The sequence below is a fragment of the Vidua macroura genome, chromosome 4, assembly GCF_024509145.1.
Source record: "Vidua macroura isolate BioBank_ID:100142 chromosome 4, ASM2450914v1, whole genome shotgun sequence".
In the NCBI taxonomy this organism is placed as follows: Eukaryota; Metazoa; Chordata; class Aves; order Passeriformes; family Viduidae; genus Vidua; species Vidua macroura.
The window spans coordinates 59,687,622-59,711,073 of record NC_071574.1 but is presented as its reverse complement, the minus strand read 5'-3'; the positions used below and the strand labels follow the sequence as shown (position 1 = coordinate 59,711,073).

The following is a 23,452-nucleotide window of genomic DNA, read 5'->3' as shown; positions in this document are numbered from 1 at the left end:
AGAACAAATACAGCTTTGACTTTTGAAAACAGAAAAGTAACAAAACTAGATCAAGCAAAATGCAGGTCTTAATGGGGTGAGACCCCACTGTAAAGAGATATGGTCATACAGGGAATAAAAGGCAAAAATAGCAACAGAGAATTTTAGGCTAGAAAAAAATTCTTTAAATCTAATCATCTGCAAGGGTTGAGTGACCTGGAGGTGGTGTGTGTTTTGCCATCACTGGGTATCTGTGGGATCTGGTTAGACATCATATACTTGGAACAACCTGGAGCAACCTGCCCAGTGGACCAGCCAGTCTTTTCCTCCCCCCATGAGAGTGGCTGTCCTGTGGCTGACTTCCAGAGGTGTTGGTGCCAAACCTTCATAAAGAAATGGACCAACTTCTCAGAGCCTCCAGCCCCTTCTCTGTTGGTCCAGTTCCAGCGCTGTTGGCAGGAGGGTGTGGAGAGGACACAACCTCCGGGGCGGCCCTGGGTTCAGTGAGCCTTCATGCTCATATCTGGTGGCTCCTCTTCTCCAATTTCATGCCAGTCTCTGTCCCCAGGCCCTCCTCTGATCCAGAAAAAGAAGTGGCATCTTGCTGGGAATGGATAACTACCGTTTTACTTTGATTAGGGCTTCACCAAGAGGATATTTCCTGTCATTGAGGGCCACATAGAGTTCTAAGTTCAAAATTAGTTGAAAGAAGTTTTATCATAAATTTTATTTTTCTTTTTAAAGAGGCCTTATATTGCCTATTTACTTAGCATGAAAAATCCTGAATAAATAGAGTTAAATAAGCACTATATTACTGAGCAATCCTTAGCTCTTGTTTATGTAAAAAGAATAGAGTGAACCTATCATTGTCTGAAAGGAAAGTCACATTCCAAATCTCTGCTTGCTTTGGGCACCAAAGCGGGAATGACTATTTAATTTTAACATTTTCAAGTTTATATACTGGAACTGATGCTGGAGTATAATGAATGTGACCACAGAGCATTTTTCTTTCATGTATTCCTCTTTATTCATTCATTTTAATGTATGTTGACTTATATAAATCATTGCACAGCATGTGTGACATGTTACAATGAAATCTAAAAAAGAAAAAGACATCACTGGAGGGCTGAGTTCTCCAGTTGACAGTAGGACTGATAGCTTTGATACTGCTCTGTTATTCATTCTCAGTATACCTCATTCTCATACTATACCTCAGTACATGTACAGAGGTATAGCCAGTGCCTGTGCTGTCCAGCTGTGTGATCAGCAAAGAAGCTGTGCTTAAAAATGTGGCTCAGTTTTGGTCTATTCATGTGGTTTGTGAGGGTCCAAATTATTCTGAAATATATTATAGAGCTTTTTCTACTTTAGTTATATTCCCACCAGCTAGTTAAGCTGGATAAGAGCTGCACTTTGTGTATGGCTTAGCTGGAGCCACATGTAAGCATTGTCCTTCCACAAGGAAAAGCCCCAAATGGAGCTCACCAGGACTGCAGCAGGTACTTGATCTCCAGACTGAACTGACAGAAAGGGTTATGTTTCCCCAGTGGAAAGCATAGATATTTTCAGTGTATTTGGTGGCACCAGGGACCAGGGATCTGAGACAGCTTTCCTACATTTCAGGGGACCTGAGCTTGCTGATACAAGATGTTGACGGTGAAGGTAGAGATACACGCCTTTCAATTGTCACTATAATTTGTTGTCAACCCTAAACAAATACACAAAATAAAAAATCTCATCATTGGTGATGCATAATCTATCCTTCTTTCAAGAAGCCTCTTTGTTTTGTCACTAGGAAGGATAAAGCCCACAAATTACCTCACTGTTCACTTATACACCAATTATTGATAGAGAGGGTTCCATAAATGGGAGAGCTAATGGTGCACATGGATAATCAACGTAAGGGCACTCAAACCCATGGTACAATGGGAAGGTGATTTCACAGTCCCTCTCTGCCACATGGACATCTTTATGCAGACAGCAGTATTTGCCCAGTTTCCTCAGCAGCTGGTTTAATAAAATGATCACATTAAAAACTAATCTGCAGTTTTGTTGAGGTAATTTCAAGCTCCCTGATCCAGCAGTCTGTGACTGTACAACTCAACACTGGCATGGAGAAAGGCACTGGCAAAGGGGCAGAAAAGGGAAGGTGAAAAGTGTCTTGCAGTCACAGCCTGACCATGCAACCCCACCCCTTTGACAGTCAGTGCCAAAAATCTATTTGTACCCTACTAAGTTACGGCCATTTCAAATCATATTTTCATTCCCCAGTTGTTTGGCAAGAGTGTTATGTTCCTAGCTTTAAATACAGCTATCTAGGGACTCCCAGCAAGACATTTATTTTTATTATGTTTTTCTTTTGGACTTTATTCACAAAACCAGTAAGGATAACTAAAAAGCTGAGATTTGAAAGAGGAAGCGGGTTTAAATGAGAAATACCCTTTCAAGGAATTTTGGTGAAACATCTTGAAACAGAGATTAGAATGGAGATAGAATTTCCTTGGTGTTTAAACTTTCATGTTTTAGTAGAAAAAAACCCACCCTGTTTGAAACAGGCCCCAGATTTTTGAAGAGCTGATGGAAGTAATGGAGTGTGACGTACATAGCTGGGACAAGGAATATACTGGAAGAAGCGAGCACAGTATCTTTAAGAAGTTGCCAAGACCTGCAGAAGGCTGACATGGACAATTTCCTCCAAACTGAAGCTACAAGCAAATAAAATAGATGGAAGGTTCTTGAAACTGAAGGTATGAGTCTTCTGAACTCTATACAAAATGAATGAGCAGGCAATTATGAGGATACCTGAGCTATCAAGAGTTTGGACTAGGTGTATGCTGTATGAATGTGCAGTCACCTTTGTCAAGATGGTCCATTAAACCTTAAAACTGCAAATTTTACTGGGAAGAGAATAAAAGTATACCAGTTATTTTCACTCTTTACAATATGAACAGGTACAGCTTCAAGGAAATCAAATGCTGCTTTGGAAGGATCTGTAAAGGCACTCAGTGCATCCCAGATTCAGGGCAGCAGCTCTCTCTCTTCAGCCCAGTGACGCTCAGTATTGCAGAGGTGCCATTACCTCTGCCAAAAGCAAGGGAGTACCGAAAATCTGTGGTGGCAAATGATCTTTTCCTAATGTAGAACCTGATATAGGTATCAGACCACTTTTAGGTGTAGACACCTGAGCTGGTATTGGGCTTGCTTCACAGTGGACATCTGCTGATTGTCACTATGACCAGGAGTACCTGCTGCTCTTGGTTGCCAAGTGTTATGTGACAAATTTTTACTGAGTTTCTGGAGAGATTAAAGCAGCTCAGGACCTTATGCAGCCTCTGAGGGATCGGGGCCAGAGATCGTTCTGTATGGGATAGTTTTGGAACATTGGTTGGGAGAGAAGAAACAGTAGATGTGTATGTGGGATGAATGTCACAGATTAACCCCCACCTCCCTCAAGAGAGAAGCAGATGTGTTACTAGAGAAGGTGTTGGAATAGAAAACTGAGGCACTCAGAGATCTGCCAACATCAGCAGAAACCTTGCCCCAACTGCTGAATGCATCTACTGACTTTGGATCAGGCTCTAGAGGGAAATTTCACCAGTTGCAAGACTTAAAAGCTTGCCAGAATCCACCTAAAAATGAAAATTGCAAACTTGTAACTTGGTGACCCTCTAGCTGGTTTAAAAACCCACCACAAAAAAAAAAAAAAAAAAAAAAAAAAAACAAACCCAAAAAAACCCAAAAAACCAAAAAAAACCCCAAAACCAAAAAAAACCCAAACAAAACCAAAACCAAAAACAAACAAACAAAAAAAAAAACCACCAAAAAAATCCATTAATGTGATTTAAAATCTATATAGTACATAACACCGTAGTATTTCAAGTTGAAGAGAGTTAAGAGGTGTAAATAGCCTTTAAGTAGAGTGCATCAGAAATATGAAGAAAACCTGAGAACAAGCCAGCTGGTAACACAGGCAGATGAGGTATGGGCAAGCAGGACCCAAGTTCCTGTTCTGTAAAACTCTGGGAGGAGTTGAACTCAGTCTTCCACCAGCACATCTCTGCACACTCAGTATTTTAACATTCAGAGAAATGAAGTTGTCCCAAGAGAAGGAACTGGAAGAACAAACAGCCACTAAAACATAAAAACCAGCCAAGTGGTTTAGAAATTTACTGGGATTGAAGCCTAGCCATGTTATTGCACCAAACGGCCCTGAGCAAATCTCTCCACAAAACAGTTTCAGGACATTCTGTTTCATCACAGTGCAGGACAGTATTTCTCTCCTGACCTCTCTAAATTTGCATGGGCTAGGAAAGTATCATTGCTTTATTCATATGTCAAGATTCAAGCTGGAGTACAAACCTCACTTCTGATGAAGATGGGTGTGTGTGACTGTGGCAAAAGATAGTCTTCCTCACTTCCTCCATCTCCCACTTTGCAACTGTCTTTGATGGGCAATAGGATTTGTCCCAGTATGAAAATCAGATGAGAATTGCAGGAGAAACTGTCACATAGTGAGATAAAAATCTTAAAGTAGCTCCAGAGTGCTTGTATTATAATTATGGATTCTGCAAAGCCAAAGAGTGTAAACACTTCTAGCTCTTCCTGCTTATATATAAACCCTTTAGAACTGCTTGTCTTATATTGACAATACTTAGGTACTGTATCAGCAATAAATCCAGTCATAATCATCCACATAACCAGTGTCAGACCTCCTGTGCCTGAGTCTTCTCTCTACGGCTCTGCCTAAATGTGACTCCTGCTGCATACACTGAGGGAAAACTGATTCTTCTTCCACTCCCTGTCTCGTGCTCAGAAAGGCTCTGGGAGACAGAAGGTACAAAAGAATTGGAAGTTGTGAACATTCAATCATAGAATTACAAATGTCGGAAAGATCTCCAAGATCATCGAGTCCAACCCTTGATCAAATGCCACCACGTGAACTCAGTCATAGCACGGTGCCATATCTGGTCACTCCTGAACAATTCCAGGGATGCCCCCTGGGCAGCCTGTTCCAATGCTACCCTTTCAGTGAAGTACTCTTCCTTATCAAGGAAGAGCTTCTCATGTTTTGCTGAACTACAGCAGGCTAGTACTGTTCCTGTAAAGGGCAATAGTAATTTAGATAACACTTTGAAACTACTAAGCAAAAAAATATTGGGAAAGAATTCCCAATATGGATAGAGAGTGATGTGGTCTAGCATAAATGTCTATTTTGTTGACAAGAAAGGTGGCAGTAAGTGACATATGCATAAGCTGAAAGTCTGCGAAATTGGCAGGTTTTACCTTCTCTTTAAGTAAAACTGGCTGTCCGGCAGAAAGATAATTCCTTTGATGCTTTCATATCACAGAATAATTTAATTAATTATCTGCATAGTGCAGTGGTGAGGCTTCCTTAGGAACCTCCTGAGCCAACCTCACTACTGAATTCAGGTGTAAGGAAACAAATGGAAAAGGTGCAGGGAAGGACTCCAAATCCCACCTAAAGTCTGGAAAGCACCCATGGAAAAACAAAGAGTTCAGCCTGTTTAGCCTTACAGAACAAAGGCTGAGACAAAATATACAACTTTGGTCCATGCCTACTGGAGGGGGCAAAGGGAAAAAAAAAATGGAAAAAAGGAAAGATTCAACTTATCCTACAGCTGTGCATAAACATCAGTTTTAGTAACATACAGGAATATATCAGTATGCTAGCAAGGCATGTATAAATATGGCAGCAGAATTAAGATAGAAAGTAAAAGGAATTAATTTTCAGAGCTAAGGTATTTTCTTCTTTCAGACTAATTTACTTAGAAAAGTATTATGTGAGCACTTTTATAGTGTCCTAAGGCAGGCAAACAGTTGCAAACTTTCCCTACTGTTTACATATCTAAAATATAAGCACCTGTGAACATTTTTTAAACACACTAACCAGGTAAAGTTTATAGACATGACTCCAACCAGACACATTTGTAAAGACAAGTTCCCCAGCAAAACAATTAAAGAAAAATAAAATATGGCAACTCAGATTTTTGGCAAACATTTTATATTTTTATACAAAAATTTCAGTAAGAAACCTAGCAGAATATCTGACCGAAACATCTGCCTTACAACAAGTTCAAAAAAAAACCAAAAAAACAAAAAAACCAAAAAAACAAAAACAAACTCACAAAAAAAAAAAAGAGAAATAAAGAAAAAAAAGAGTGAAATTCCAACCCCCAAAATATTTTTTAATTATAAACCAGAATATCAACAAAACACTTAAAATAATCTCAGATTGTTTGGCAATTCATCACATCATAACAAGAGACACATTTGATCATAAGAAAAGTTTAACTTTATATACAACTTCACTTGAACATTTGCTCTTACCAGAGTTAATATACATTAAAAAAAGATTCTGGCAATAATACCAGCTTCTATTTTTAATACCTGTGTATAAAATGTAACATACAATGCTGAAGCTCTATAGTTAGGAGAAGTGACATTTGATTTCAATGGGTCCCTCTTTGTTGAAAAAGATAAATACTGAAAGAACATGTGTTTAGTTGCAAAATAAAACTTTCATTTTAGGGTGGTATTGGTTCACTGTGAATAAATCTAACCTAGTACTATTTATTTCTTGAAGTTGGTAGTAAATTTCCAAGTGAAAATATAATCTAGGAAGATTACATTTTAAATGCTGTACTTTGCCACAAATGTGAACAGAAAGGAGCCAAGTCCCTTTCACTATGCTAAACTACTTCAATGCATGCGAGAAAAATATCTTACCAACTGTCTGAGCATATTTTAGAGAACTTCAGATTTTAGACAGCCCTGGGGGAGCAGAGGGGAAGCTTCCTACTGACATCTGCATAGAATGTAAAATATATAATTAAAAAACCCTAAGGTATATACTAAAGTTTACAGACCAATGCTTTCCATATAATAAATAAAATGTCCATCATTGATCAGATTCATACACAGAGTAAAATACAACCTATTTTTACAAGTTTATGTACAAAGTGTATTAGTAGGCACATGGGTGCCTTATGGGCTGGAAGCATCTGCATTAGCATGTCACATTGGGAAACTCCAACTTTCCAAGTCAGTGATAAAATATATAACTACTTTGTTTTTCATTCAGATACAAAGTAAACTTATTTTTCATCTGAAATAAATGTACATAATATTCTGTATAAACAATAGTTTATAAAGCTGTTTAAAATGTAACTTAAAAGTACTGCATTGTTTAACTTAGAGCTCTGAAACAAGCACGTGCAAATCCCTTTGCTTTAAAAAAAATAGAAGCACAGATGTTTGTTTTCCTTTTGACTCTTCCAAGAACAGTACTGGCTGGTAGAGATTATCGTTTTGCTTTCTTTATTGGTGTCTCCTCTGCTTTCTGCTGGCCTTTTCTCCGTACCACTGTTGGGCTGTCCTCCCTTTTACGCTTGGCAGACTGCACCTTTAACCTGAAAAGCATATTAATAATTATTTTCACAATGCAGAGTGGTCAGGCACAATTCTATTCAGAGGGCTGAACTAAATTGTCCATCTCCGATGTATTATATAAAAGCTTATTACTGAAACCCACTTCTTAATAAAATATGGGGTACTAATTCTGTATGTTGGAGAGTGCTCCATATGCACAATTCAGGGCTAGAATCATCCTTCTTCCTTCTCATTCTCTGGAAAGATTTGTGGATTTATAACAGATTTATAATGGACTTCATTACTCTTCACTACAAAGACAGAATAGCAGCAATAGTGTCTCAAGCCCTGCATTCACATGAGGGAGTAAAGGGCAGAGATCACATACCTTACCCTGTGCATTCACACACCCATCTACGTGCTCACCATATTTCAGCTGCAACTAACTCTACATGGGCTTGAACTCTTGGCCATTCATAGCCATACAAAATAATGGAGCTGAGGTGTACTGTGACAGCCATCAGTGCACAATGCACATGTTCTCCAGGTTCAGCCTGAAGACACTGACACATTTCAGAAAGGATGACAGCTACACGTGTTTGGCATACAACACATTTTACAGGTAAACTACAAGATGCAGAGCAGCTCTGCATCACGCTTGTTACTTATTCCCTTGGGACTCTGCACCATGATCTCAGCTTTACAAATTAAAAAGTATATCAGGAAAAGAGGGAAACGGAAATATATTCAAAACCTGGTATATGGGCTCTCAGAGTTTCTTCTCTTTTTATCAGCTAATCTTAGATCTTTGAAGCATTAGAATCATGTCATCATATTTAGCTTTAACCTGAACTACTGATGCTCTTAACCCCCACCCAGGAAAGAATCACTGCTGAAGTTAAAATGCTACATAAACAGCATTTTCAAATTCTCCCAAGAGGTTTCCAAGGATATAAGAAAAAAATCTCATCTTTCAAATGTCAAATAAAGGAAGAAAAAGAAAAAAATGTAAACAGAAGAAAATCCTTTAAAAGCTTTTATAATTCACATGAGAACAGAACAAAACTAGTCTGCTGTTCAGATTTTGAAGCAGTGTGTTACTTTCCTTATATGTATCTCTGTAGTGGCTTCCAAAACAAATACTCAAAGTAGATTCAACTTTAATACTTACTGTGTCAATGGAGGAGATTTATTGATTCTTGTATCACTTGGAGATCTTTTTTTAGCTGCTAGTTTCTGTCGTTTCCTAGGAGAAACTGAACTTGGACTGCTGCCTTTAGAAGCTGCACGTGTGGTTGGCTTGCTAGGCTGTTTTCTGTAATACAAAAGAATGATGAATTTATATATAACAAAATACTTTTACCAAGTCAATTTCTTCTTGCATTCCAAGTGTAGATAACTAAGACTGCACAGTATTTGCAACAAGTAAATCAAAGTTGCCAAAAGAAACAGTGAAAAAAACGTATTTGCCTGCTTCAAGACAAACTGTGAGGCCAAGCTGGGTATTTTGTATCAAATGTAAAATCAAAAGATTGCTTTACTGATAATATTTGGTATTTGCAAGAAAAACCAAAGTCAAACCAATCCATTCCAAATCTTGCAATAATTTTTGTACGTAAGTGTCTACATTTAAAAGAATATCCTGTAGTCTGAATTCACTCATATAAAGCTTTGGTATCCACAAGTTCAGAAACCTGAAAAACTGGTTATTGGTGATTAATTTCATAGTTTAGAAAACAGATGACTTAAGTCAGAGAAATCCAGCAATGCTGAATATGAAGAAGCATCCTCTTCCACAGACTTATTCCCAAATGCTAGTTATACAATGCAGACTGTACGCAGCACCTTAAGGTAGAGATGCTTTGTTACAATCAGAGCCAGAAAGGTAGCATTGGAAATCTGAGACACAACCCCAAATTCATAAAATTTATAAACCCCAAATTTATAAAGTAGATGTTTCCACAAGCAAGCAGAATAAACCACAAAAACCTTTATTACAATTTTAGAGTTAACAATTATCTGAGACTAAAGGAAGTCCCTTTGCCTTTACTAAAAGAAAACTTGTTTACTACGTGGTAGTGGTAAACCTTCACAGTTTTTACATAAATGAACAATCATGTAACTACTTTCAGATTCAGTTCTGAAATTATCAGTTCAAGAGCACTGTGGCAACTGTGCTTCAAGTACTGCCCAAAGGCTAACATATCATATATACAATACAACATAATATCCTTAAGAGGGAAGTAGATGTGGTCATTTGAAAGTAATCCCACCACCAACATAAAAAAAAAAGCCTGGACTCCAATTCTCTTCTGAAAGACAGCAACACACATAAAAACTTCCCAAAGCTGCTATGTTTCATTGTTTCCACAATAACATCAAGAGGATGAGCTCTGCTAGAATTTATGATGTCTACAAAAAGGCAGACTAGAAGAACAGGTTCCTGAAAACAGAACTCTTGTTACCCACACTTGTCTTTTGCAGCAAGACTGCTTTCCAGGCTTGCAGATCACCATACTGTTGTAAAATGCAGGTGAACCCAATGGGAAGAATGATGATGTCTGACTCCAGTTCAGAAGGCTGAATGATTTATTTATTATAACTATGCTATAATACATTAATATACTATTTAAAGGAGGATACTAAAAACTACATGCTACTTTCTCTAACAATCATATCTAACTACTCACAACTTGTGAGCCTGTTTGCCAGAGTCCAGACACAGGTGGATCCAATTGGCCACCAGACTCAAACAATTCTCACCAGAATCCAATCAAGCAATCACCCCAGGTAAACAATTCTCCAAGCACATTCCACATAGGAAAAACAAGGAGCAGAAATAGAAATTGTTTTCTCTTTCTTTCTCTCTGTGCACCTTTATGAAAAATCCTGAGAGAGAAATGTGCTTGCCACACCATACTAGAAATAAAATCCTCCAGTACTGCAGATTCATGTATTTAACTTGGATAGTACTTAAAGAAACAAACAGGGATAATTATATTTTCACCTTGTTCCAACACCAAATACCAAATGGTGAATTGTACAGTCAACTCTGATTTCCTGTTTTACCCATCAGAACCAAGTGTCCTTAGACTTAAATTCTAAGACGAAGAGTGCCAACAGGATCAATTCTTATCTTGTTACATATTCAAATATGCCTTTTGACCCTAACAATTTCCCTCAGCCTCACCTTTTGCCTCTTCATTCCTAGAGGAGTGGTACTAGAATTAGAATCAAAATTATTTGGGAGGCTCTTATCAATTTAAAACAAACAGAAAAAGGCAAAAAGAGGAAGACAGAAGCTCTTCCCTGCAACAAACCCCACAACAACCGAGAACAAGGTAGAAAAAAGCTTGTTCTTGGAGTGTCTACACAGTTACCTTTGAGCCTCTAATCTTGTGGCTGATCTAGTTGTGGCCCCAGAATGTGCGTCATCATCTTCCTCACCATCCTCTTCCTCACCTTCCTCTTGCTCTTTTAGCTCATCTTCAGAAGACGTTAATTTCCGACGTTTCTTCTCTGGCTCCAGTATTTCTGTCCATTTAAAATTTTACACATATGCTATAATTTTCCAAAAGGCCTCCAGAAGGACATGAACACTTAATTTAGAACAGGTATTCTAGTCACAAGTCCCGTTTTCAGTAAGTAATTTTCCATTTCCTTCATATTTCAACATTTTTAATTCACACTTGTTTGACTTAATCTTGCTAACATATTCACCACAGTTTACTTACACAGCTCCTAGCCAGAATTCATAGAAAATTCATGAGCCTTTATGGAAGCATCTGGGATGTAGCAATTCTGACATGAGATTACAGCAATTTACACATATTTACATAATATTTACACTAGCTGTAACTCAATGATTTTTCCTCAAGAAAGGAAAATTGAATAAAGCTTATCTTGTTGCTATTAGTAAACAGAAAAGCACAGCAGTATTTTCTTATTCTGTTAGGAGTAGCACAGTTTCTTAAGCTTTTACCCATTTCCTCTGATTGAACCAGAGAACGCCTGGGCTTTCTTCCCCTTTTACGCACAACCATTTCTGCTTTCTCAGCTTCATCTTCCTGAAAAAACGAAATGGAATCATGTAAGTCAAGAACTATTTACTTTACACAGAAGACAGACATTTTTCATTACATACTGCTTGTAAAGTTACAATTCACACTTACATTTGTTGTTTCTTTCTTATTAGATAGCTCTGTACCTAAAAAGAAAGGAAAGAACAAAACTTGATCCTGAACTTCAAATCTTTCACCAATCAATTTAAAAGGGAATCCTTTCATACTCTCTCAAATTTGTCTAAGCATCACAGTAGCTCTAAAAACATTTCAAGTCTCTTTCTAATTTACAAAATAGCTTGTTGTACTTTATTATATACAGAGCATACAGAGACTGGGACAATGATTAAAATTTTTTTTACGTACTAAGGCTTTATATAACTGACAGTATTTACTGCTTTGTTGTATATGCTGTTCTGTTTTAATGGAAAAGCAGAAGATACTTACCCCCTTTAGCTACTGTCAACCAATTACAGAATCACAGAAAAATTTGGCTTAGAAGAGGCCTCTAGAGGTCACCTAATCCAATCTCCTGTTCAAAGCATGGCTAAATTAATTGATCTAATCTTGCACAAGATCTTGTTCAGTCCAATTTTGAAAGTCTCCAAGAACATGGTTCCTTCAGGTGATCTGTTCTAGTGCTTAACTGTGCTCATACTAAGACGATTGAGATGAAGCTCAAAAAGACACTATTTAAAAACTTTCTAGTATGAGAATTACATGACTTCCTCTGCTGAAATACTTCTTACTTCCAACTCAGTAATTTTTACAGGCTAGCCTATGCATGTTAAAACAGATTTTTAACTCTACAGCCCATGTCTCAACTTGGCTTCTCTCCATGGTTACTTCTACCCTAACTCTGTGATGGGAGATTATTTTACAAAGCTTTTGAACTCTGTCAAATGGATTTATCTCCAACACTGCAAGGATAAAAATCCTTAGCAGTAGAAAAGAGAAACCTAAATAAAAGCAAATCTTTATATATTTTTCCCCTGCCATAAAATTGCTGTCTAATTTCTGAAAGCTAAATAACAAGAGGACACAAACTCTAAACCCCTCACCAATTAAGACTGAGAAAACAAACAGAAGAATGACAATGCAAAGGATCTAAAACAGATCTCAAAGAGCAGAAACATATTCTAAAACTCACACACAATCTTTTTGGCACTCCTTTGTAAGGTTATGGGGGAAAAACTTTTATACAAAAGCAAATGAAATAAAACAAATATATTTAATTGTTCAAAAAATAAGTGAAATAAAACATAGGACCATCCACTGTATTAAGCTCTACACACAGTATAAGCACATACATAATACAGTCAGCCTGTATTGTGTTCAAAAGAGATACTTCATAATTCTGGTTCATGTTGGCAAAACTCTAGCAAAGGGGTTTTTGACTGAAGAATAATTCCACCTAGGTCCATGACATGCCTTTAACATAATCCTCTGTATGATAGGAAAATGTACCACTTATGCTTAAAGGTAAGTATAAAAATAGTAAGACATAGTATCTAAAAATCATACTAAATTTAGAGCAGCAACTGTTGATTAGTGCTAAGTAGTTAAAGTTCAGTGTTAGTGTTATCAGAGGATGATACGTTCAGAAAACATGTGTGTCTTAACTGTATGCGCTGTAGTGACCAAAAATAAAACTCTGCATCCCACTCCACGTGTGGGTCTGTCCCTATTGCAAATCCTTATGCAGAACACCCAGAAAGTACCAGAGTAAGTGAACTGCACAGAGGGATTCAACTTGGCTTCCTTTTCATTACCAGGGGCTCTTAACCCCTTTATGCCCATGAATGCTAATACAGGATGAAAAATTTAACAGTACATTCCTCTTTATATACTCCTCTGAACATTGCTGTGATATTAACAGCCTGTTACCTGGAAAACAGAAATGTTACATAACACACCCAAACTTTAAGTACACAGTCAGGTGTCTGTGCTTTTGAATAAAAAGCAAAGCAGAATGCACTTTTATTTCATTCTCACATTCTTGTCTGTTCTCTTTGCCGTTCACAGAAGTCAAGTATCACACAAGGAGCTAACCCTCCAGAGACAATTCAGAAGCATATGGATTAAAGCTGACATTTTAACAAATGTGGAGAAAATAGGAAACAGCCCATATGTTCAGCGCAGCCAGATTAGTGTATCTGTAGAAGCCTAAGCTTTTGGAAACTCCAGAAGATTTGTTTTGAAGATTTGGTTTCTCAGATTTTTTGCATGTTTGTTTGCATTAGTTTACAAACCTTTTTGAACCTACTTTTCAGTCCACCTGCTTCCTAAAATGGTTTTAAAAAGTTTTTTTTTAATGAATGGCCATAATTAAAAAGACACATTTAAACAACCAGTGCAATTCAGACTCTACACAAGAAAAATTAAGAAAGAGAAATACAAAGCTAAGCAAGCTAAGCAACCATGTTCCAAAGATCTTACAGCAGTTGTGAAAAGGGAAATAAATATCCCCTCAAGATACCCCTAAGATCTTTAGATACATATCCACAGATAAAACAATTAACTGAATAAAATTTGAAATGTAAAGTAGTAAGTGTGATTGACAGTCGCTGTATGAAAGAAAACACGCAGAAATGGAAAACAGTCCCTAAGAGCCAGTCTGACGGAGCACCTGCCTTCCTCTGAAGCTCTGCCATGTACTTAGCCTACTCAGTCATTTGGTACATTCTGCAATGCATTATTCAGCACTGAGCAATGCTGTGACATATTTGAACTAAGTTCTTATCAAGTTGCTCTTTTTTGAAAAGAAAAGCTTGGTAGAAATTGGAGACAAGTCTTCACTTCATCTCCTTCTTCAGATGCTTTCATTCATGAATAACACTGACTGCCAGAGATGATGTCAGGACAAAGGACCCATGTGATTTTTGTGAAAACCCTCTTCTATTTCTTCCATCTTTCATTTTATATGTTGAGGCAGGTATAATTTGCTTACCTGTTTGAGGTGTTTTCCCTCTACTTGCAAAGGTAGGAGACTGCAGCTGAAATTAAAAAAAGTGGGTTTTTTAATTTAAAGAAATTCAGAAAAATTCAGCATTGTGTTACATTATCACAGAAACTTGCTCACATTCAATGTAGAATGAATCCATAAATCTAGAAGATGTGAACACTAATGAGCACACAAAGTTTGTACTGTAGTTTAAGAGTAGGATGCATTTTTCCATTTTGCTAAATAACTGAAATAAGTCAAATCAGCCCATAAACAAATCACAGCACTTTCAGCAACCTGACACTAAAATCATTGCAATAAAAGACACAAAAGACAAAAGCAGTTTCAGTCAAACGCATTTCTAAGTATTTAACTATCAACAAAGTAGTTAGTACAGTCATGTTACGTAATCTCACATACAGATTTACAGAACTACAAGTCACCAGAAATTGTTTATTTACTCAGAACGCAGAAAAAGCTATATATAATTACACAATGTCCTATGATGACTGTCCAAAAACTTCAGTGCTTTCACCACTGAATGACCACACCAGGATGCCTACAGTTCCTCTGAAGTAGCAACATGTTCCCAAGCAGCCCTGGGGAAATGTCATACCCTCCTGTCTCAGATGGAGAGCAAGTACCACTCCTCCCTGAGCCAGCCTGCAGCTCACACCAACCCCTCACTCATCACTAGGAAGCACAAGACCTTTAAACACTTGAACCAGAACAAGATGATTCTGTTCCAGTACTGAGGGTGCCAAGGTACACCTATTTCTGAGGGTGATTAAAAAATTAATTTTAATCCTTAATTGGACAAAAAAAACCACCCCAAAGAACAACCAAACAAAAATCAACCCACAACAGCAAAACAGAAAAACCAAATACCAAAATCCACACCAGTTCAAATTACATTTCACTGAATTAACATTGAAAGAAAATCAAATCAGGGAAGACTAGGAATTCTGAAACGGAATTCCAGTCAACCTGTAAGAATGGACAGGACTCAAAGGGCTGCCTGAAATATGAGGACAGAACAGAGACAGTAATTCCTTTTATCCATAATCTAGGTAAATTCCCAAGACTTCCAACAACCATTCCAGCTGGTGCCTCACCAGGCAAGCAGGAAGAAAACCTGTGTTTTAACACAACTTCATTTTCAAAATCCACCCTTTTCTATGCAATAATGTTGATTCTGAAATAGAGGAATTCCCTAAAGAGAAGCCTTTAACCAGAATAAATCCAACTGGCTGTACTCCACAAACATGCCTGACCCATCACTGCCCTGTGCTGTAATCCAAGTGGATTGCAGCAACAATACCAACAGACCACTTTCTTAGCTGTGAATATCCTCCACAGGGGCTAGGAAGTAAAACTACCACTGAGCTTTAGAAGACAGACATGTTTCATGAGCTTCTAGGTTACTCACCAGTATGTCCCTATCTCTTGCATGAGATGTTGCAATATATATGTAATACAACTGCTTTATATTATATTTTACTTTACAGCTATGGAAAGATTCTATGTGCTATTATTATCATATATTCAGAAGAGGGAAAAAAATTGTTTTTGAAATAAAGTCACCCTTGCTCTTCAGGCCAAAATTAATCTCAGCATGAACTAAAAGACACATATGCACACCACCAAAAATTCACCCTGCACACAGGTATACCTTGCTAGCTAGAATAACAATTAGATTTGTATTAAGTGAATTAAATGTGAAGGTGATAGGTAATTTGCTATGTTCTGAATTAACACTATAGTTTGCTTAAAAAGTTCAGCTATATTAAGAGATACTATTACTTTTGTTTGCTTAGACTGAACTCAATTATCAAGTTTTCTGTAAGAGGTTTCTGAAATGCTGTTAACTGCTAAACAGATCAATGGCTCTTGAAATAGTGTGTTTAAATGCACCCAAACAAAATAAAGGCACTTACATTCCCAGTGCTCATATCAGCTTTTGACTCCCCACCTGAGGGAAGAAATATGAGTTCAGAACTTGAATGTCACTATTATCCTTGTTTTTCCACCACAGGTATTATGAACTACTTACCACCAGGCTGTACTGCTTCAAGAGGGTATTTACGAGGCCGTCCCCTTTTGCGTTTCACCACTACAGGCTGATTTTCCTATTAAAATAAAGGACAAAAATATTTTACTTACTGTAACTGACATCTGGCATTTGAGCAATACAATACAAAGCCTGCTAGCTGAATTAATAATGTGACAATGGCAAGAGTAGTAGTACTTTTCAGTTAAAAAATAGGTGAGGCAAGTTTAATAGAAAGAGAGGCTGCCTGTTATGAAATCAACCAATATAGGTGAAAAGAAACAAGACAACTCCCAGTTATACAAAATTATCAGCAGGTTGACTCAGGCACAAAGCATGTCTGAGAATGCAGTGCCTTCTGCTCCCCTAGCCCCAGAATCTCAATCACCTGGGCTTAAAAATGCTGCTGGCTTACCCTATACAATAACTCCAGACTTTACATCCCATGAGCCCCTTTTCCTAGTGCCATATAGCACAGGCTACATCCTGTATGTTGAGCAAGTGCTTCAAACAGTTAATATTATAATTATCCCAATACACAGATTGCTGATATTCTTTATATAAACAGGATCTTTAGCAAAAAGAGCCCCTTCCTTTGAATTAAGCTTTGAAAGAGAACTTTTAAGTAACAAAGTCAGATGCTCAGACTGTGAAATCCCCAATAAGATTTTCTCTTATATACAAGGAAAGCTTAAATGCCACATTCAGCATTTACTGAAGTTTAGCAGTATCTCCCCCAGAATGGTTCTTAGAGACTCAAGCCTTGAGTGAACAAATATAAAAACGTATTCTTTAAATTTCCTCCTACTTCTAGATTTGAGGCAAAAAAACCCAAATGAGGAAATTGAACACCTTTCTGAGATCAGTGTCTTTTTCTAGAGGCCAGCATCAATTTTAACCTCGAGGGATCAGACATTTGTTTATAACCCATACTGTAGAATATCTCAAGTACGTGCCTAGGAGATAACATAAAAACTGTTGACAGACAGTATTTTCTAAAGGCAAGTTGTATTTGTTAATGACTAAACTGTCCCCATCAATTACAAAGTTTTCAGAAAACATGATTTCTATACAATATAATTCTATATAATTGCTTTCTAGACATTTTGTAAGCACTATTAAACCTAGGAAGGGAGTTAGTCCTGCTTGCATAATGAGACATTGATGTCTTACAGTGTGTGAGTTTATACTTTGTGACACAGCTATGTAAATCCTTGGTACCTGGTACTTTTTGAAGACAATATTAAAATTGCTGTCAACAAAACACGAAGTACTTATGTACCGCAAAGACAGAGTACTGTGAACCTTCACTATCTCAGTGAGTTAACATGAGTAAGACAACTCACCTCTGGAGAATTTTCATTTGATTCTGGACTATGCTTTTTCTTTTCAGACATTTCCTGTTCAAAGTTAAAGTCATCTTCACACATACAAAAGAAAAAAAAAAAAAAAGAAATTGTATACCTTTGTTTTATTAGGCAAAAGAAATAACAAAAGCCACAACCTCCACACTGAAAATGTTATTTAATTCTTTAGCCCAAAATTCCCTAAAAACACCCAGCAGAAATCAACACTGTTTGCCTTGTAGCAACAAGGTATTGTTCTTCCAAAATGCTTCCCACTAATGCCAGATGAGTTAGGGAGGTCTTCTATTTTAAGGTAAGAACAAAAGCTCACAATTGTGACATACTATAAAATGGTAGGACAAATACAAGCCCCTATTCCATTTTCTCACATGTTCCATGAAACAGGAAGCTGAGGATACAAGCACATTGCAGAACAGATTCAGACTTGTCAACTTGCTCGCATGAGAAACAAAAATATTAATATGTCAAACTAACATCAGGGAACATTCTCAGACTGTTCCCACAAAGACAGACTGAAGTAACATCAAAGCCACATTAATTATGTGGACATACCATCTTTTATTATTTATTTTAGTGCAATTAAGTCAATTCTAACAGTGTAACTTGCATTTTTCTGGTTGTTTACAGATGCAAACAAAACCGATTTAATGGTTATGTCATGGATTTTCATGTAGGACAGCTCTTGCTGGTAGTCAGAGGTAGAAGATGTTTTTATCACATAATGCTGATTGTTCTATTTTCCCTACCATTAGCTTTCCTACCCAAGATACATACTGAAGCAATAATGGAGCCAACAGGTGGTAACAGCAAAAACATCAAAGCTTTTCTCACCATTAAAGAAACTAAGATTAATGCATTATTTGCCAGCAGTAATAGAGCAGAAATCAACTAGAATATATGCAAGTATATTTGCTGGGATCAAGTTCCCACTTTCTCTCAAAAATCATTAAAATGAAATGAACATTCAATATGGGTTCAGAAAATCTGCCATAATGGGCAGTTTAATTACCTTTTTCTTCTGCAGTACTTCTAGGAGGTGTTTGTGTTACATCAATTTCTTTGGACACTTCTGCTGCATCACCAGAAATAACTTCCTACATTGTTTTGAAACAAGAGAGGAAAGATGTTTTACTACACATTAAAAATCATTGCCAGTTACACTAAAAAAACACCCCACCCCAATATGTGAGTAGTTATTTTACTCATTAAGATTTTGTACTGTCTCTTAAAAACTTTGACACTGAGAAGCTTCATCACAAATCAGTGGGTAAGACAGCCCCAAATATAGTGCCTGTATGCCTAAAAAGAACATCTATCTTGTTCTAGTTCCTGTTTTGATTTAGCAGAACTCAGGTAAAGTGCAATATACCCTCTTGAAGAGCTCACGTCAGTACGACAATGTAGACGCTGAACTGACTGGAGAGCTGGCATCCAACAATGCTCCATGAGATCCCAAGCTCCCAACTCTTGTGCAACTCAGTCCTCTCAGTCTTCCACACCTCAAAGAGGCTCAACACAGACCCCTGACTTTTTTTTTAAATTGTCTCCCCCACTAAAAAGTATCATCTGCTAGTCAGTTCTTTCGTATTCAAGACAATGCAAAAGTAGCTTAATTATGGAAACAACTCCCAAAACAAACTACTGAAGAAATAATGATTAAGATTTTCATCTTATTTACAATTGCAGAACATAAGAGTTCTTGAAAATACCTTGACGTTACCAGCTTTCATTTTGGAACACTGACTTTGTTCATCATCTTTTAGCACATCCTGAGCAATCTGCTGTTTGCCTGCAAAAGCAAGTGACAATTGAAGTGTTAAGAAAGTGTCTTCTGCGTTTGTCATATTTTTGTGCCACTTTTATACAGCTCATTATTACTGAGATTCAAAAGTCTGAAAAGCAGCCTCTTACTTACAAAAATACGAACAGGAAGTTATTCTAACCACTCTCTGAAAAGGGAAGACAATACAATAACAGAAGAGAATTACATGTTTCTTGTATGTTATAGGCATGGTTTGTTTTGTTTGCTTGTTTGTTTTTAAAGATAAGCTCAAAATTGATATTTGGTAGGTAACACATCAAGAAAGAGAACACTAACCTCAACTTCAACTCACCCAGAGACAGGGAAAGCATTTATGGCTATGTGGGACACTAATGAATACATGACTTTTAATCACTCACTTCATCAGTTCACAATTCTTAGAAGAACAATAAAAGCTCTTATGAAAAAATGCTATTATTAATGATATTAACTTTTTTCTAAATTGTTCTGATGTTGAAAAGATGTAAGAAGTTGAATCCAGAGCTTGAAGAGATATTACATTGTTGGTCTTGTAATTACTATATCAACAAAATGGCCAACTTATTTTGATGCTAACTGCATCTAGATTTAATTTAGAAATGTTTATGCCATTCAATGGATTGAATTCCTTACCACTTTTTGCTTCCAGACAAATAAAAGGCTACACTAAAATCTATGTCTTTCCACCTAAGAAAAGGAAGCATCCATCCCCACAAAATTTAGATTTTCCTGATGATCAGCTTTCTTATCTTTTATTTTAAAAGGATAAAATTAGTAATTACTTTACAGTCTAAACAAAAAATGTTTCTTCACCAATGATTGAAAAAATGACTATAATGCTCTTCTGTGCAGTAATTAAATTTGTTTTAATATTTTTATCAAATATATTAACTGAGATATTAGAAATTGTTTTGGGAATATAAATTGCTTTGGAGTTTGGAATTTCCCCTATTCTATACTTTTCTCAAAAATACCATTTTATGGTCTAGACAGAGTAGAACATGGTTTTGCCACAGAAAAGCTTTGCACAAATTCCTGTACTTCTGTATCACTTACATTTTTCTTTATCCATTGTTTCTGAAGATTTACATTGAATTCCTCTAGATCTATGTTCTTCAGTTATCTGGGTAGCCAAGTTATCCACCTACACACAAAACAAAAAGAAAGATAACTTATTTTTTTCCATGCAATTTATAAACACAGAAGGGAGAAACTTTTCCCTACTTGCTATTTCCAAGCACAACATACATTAAAATGGAAAGCAGCTGTTACAAAGGAATTTATTCCTAGAACTCAAGTAACATTCCTACTACAAAACAGCATGATCAAAAAATTTCAAACTTGCAGTATTTTCAGAATTTATGATTGATATTTTTATTGAAAAATGTCTAAGAATTAAGCACCCTAATACATGTTTTAAAAGTACTTCATCACAGTAAACCACACAGAGTATTTCTGGATTTAACATTCTCCTACACACAGGAACAGAATTATCTCATTAACATCAGAAATGTGGCCAACCAGCATTTTAAATAGTAATAAATATATTTACTACCCAAGTTTAATTAATCACAAACACAATTTCAGCCTGTTACCCGTATTAAATGTCTTGTTTTTGCTCCATAAGACATACTTTACATTTGCAAGTTTCCAAGTTATCCCTCTTGTAAGTTCTTGTGAAAGACAGCAGACTGCATTAAACAGCTTTCTAATTGTGATCAAAACCTCCAAAAATAATCCCTATTTTTTTTCTCTAGTCTCATGGACATCAGTCAAGCTTCTCTCTTCTGCCAGTTAACAATATTGAAATAATCACAGACCACGGGACAACAATACAAGATTTATTTACTGGCAGATTTGAAAGAATAATTAGACATCAACCTACACAGCTGCAGAATTTCAATAAACATAGGCACAATATACACAAAAATAATATTTATACATATACATATACACAAAAATAGTATTTTCCTTTACAGAATATTTAGTGTAAATAGAAGTAAATTCAAGTATGAGAAAAGAAGCACAGATGTAGAGAATAAATTTAAAAAACAAGTACTTACATAAGAAGTTTCTTTTTCTAAAGGAGTATTCCTCTGCAGCATATCTATTAAAAATAATTTTAACACAATCAGAAATGCTAAGCAAACGTGAAATATCACACTATCCTGTACTTCATCTCCCTGAAAGGATTCCAGACAACCTGAAACTATATAAAAGTTACTTTCAATGTCAGAAGTAAGAGACAACCAATCTTCTCTTTAACAATCTACCCACAAAATAAAACAAGATATGAATTCCTCAGCACAGGATAACTGAGACTCACTTCATGGCTGAAATACAGCCAATGAAAGGGCTGTCATCTTTCAATTTCAAATATAGTTCTACTAACTGAATCAGAATTTCATCCATCACAATCTTAGATTCTGGATCATGAGATGAAGTAGAACATGATTAAGCTACATTATAATTCCAGAGAACTAAAGTTTGCATAATTGTACTACTAAAACATATAGCTGACAGAATGGACATAAGGAAATTGTCCAATTGCTAAACTCCACTATACTCTGCTGAAGTAGAGCCTCAGCCTTCCATATCACAAAACAGGGAAAATAATTGTAAGAGTTGATGAATGGTCTGCAGTTTTGAAAGAATTCTATAACTTTCAATACACAAAGAGAATTATAAAGAAGCTGTTCTATCAAGTGTTCTTAAAATCTGATTCATAAAAGCACCAAATTAATACCTTGATTAAAAAAAGCTGCTAAAACATTCCAAGCAACTTTCCCTTCAGCTACCACAAAAACAAACCTAAAATCAAATAAACCCACTTTTTTATTTACATAGAGTTTTTTGTATTTTGTATCTTGTTTCTTAAATCTCCATGTTTTAGCAACAATTCTTTCACAGCTGTATTGCTGAGTTGCACATTTTTCAATTTTTAAAGCAGTGTCAAATTAAGAGCTAGCTCCTACCCACTCAAACAGCAATGATTTGTTTACATTCCAAAGAATCTTGGACTACTAAACTACTGTGTCTGCTGTTCATACTCATGACAGGACACACATTTGTCTTTTAAACAACTTCCTTTTACGTACGTTGAGCTGTATGTATATATGCATGCATATATACATATAAGAGAGATTATTGTGGGGGAGAAAAAAACCTCTCTACCAAGATCTACACAGCTTTAGTCTACAGTACGTCATATCCAACATGATTTACACAACAAATGGACTTTTGTTAAACATTTTATAAGAAACAAGATTATCTCAGCATGTTCAATATGCACATTTAAAATTTTAAGTACAGTCTGTCTGGGTGACTAAGTGATGGGAAGTGGCAGAGTTTTAAAGGCACTTCAAAGAAACCTCACAGAAAAACCTGCTCAAATTTGAGATCTGTCGTTCTGAAGTCTACATTCTTCTAACCAATTCTCAGGGTTTACATTTGCTTTCTTGTGAGCAGAGCATGTCTCTTATCACTCAGCTGAATATACACCACCCTATAACCAGGTATATGAATTTGACCTACCTGGAGAGTAAATAAAGAATTCCAAAGTTTTATACCAATGCTTATATCTCACCTTACAGCTGTTTTTGTTTTCTATTTGGTATGTCTAAAAATTTAGAAGCGAGTTTAACAGTGTGTCCCTTCATAGCATGTAGGCCTTCAGCTGCAACCTTCTGTTAGAGGAAATGCATCTTTATCCTCCCTGGACAATATAAGCAGCAGTAACACTGGTACCTCTTGGGATTCATTTTAGTTCTGCTTGCTATTCCAATAACTGAGGATTAGCTCTCATCTGGTAGTGTTGTAAACATCTTTGTAATGCATCTGGAGCACAAAATCCATCAAGAT

The 23,452-nt window shown here is 36.4% G+C and overlaps 1 protein-coding gene across 3 annotated transcripts in view; it reads right to left on the bottom strand.

The window, feature by feature from the left end:
* Positions 1 to 5,983: 5,983 nt before the first annotated feature.
* The window catches only part of BOD1L1 (biorientation of chromosomes in cell division 1 like 1), a 36,930-nt gene continuing 19,461 nt past the window's right edge, over positions 5,984 to 23,452 (bottom strand). For 2 of the 3 annotated variants that reach the window (XM_053974968.1, XM_053974970.1), the window contains exons 13-25: positions 21,655 to 21,698; positions 20,648 to 20,735; positions 19,500 to 19,579; positions 18,800 to 18,884; positions 17,770 to 17,843; positions 16,427 to 16,502; positions 16,311 to 16,345; positions 14,380 to 14,425; positions 11,541 to 11,575; positions 11,351 to 11,435; positions 10,749 to 10,902; positions 8,540 to 8,683; positions 5,984 to 7,409 (exon numbers count right to left, since the gene is read on the bottom strand). In XM_053974968.1, the coding sequence (XP_053830943.1) occupies positions 7,301 to 7,409; positions 8,540 to 8,683; positions 10,749 to 10,902; positions 11,351 to 11,435; positions 11,541 to 11,575; positions 14,380 to 14,425; positions 16,311 to 16,345; positions 16,427 to 16,502; positions 17,770 to 17,843; positions 18,800 to 18,884; positions 19,500 to 19,579; positions 20,648 to 20,735; positions 21,655 to 21,698 (1,055 nt within the window). In that variant the 3' untranslated portion in view covers positions 5,984 to 7,300. The remainder of the gene's footprint in view (positions 7,410 to 8,539; positions 8,684 to 10,748; positions 10,903 to 11,350; positions 11,436 to 11,540; positions 11,576 to 14,379; positions 14,426 to 16,310; positions 16,346 to 16,426; positions 16,503 to 17,769; positions 17,844 to 18,799; positions 18,885 to 19,499; positions 19,580 to 20,647; positions 20,736 to 21,654; positions 21,699 to 23,452) is intronic. The other variant, XM_053974969.1, reaches the window with a different exon arrangement.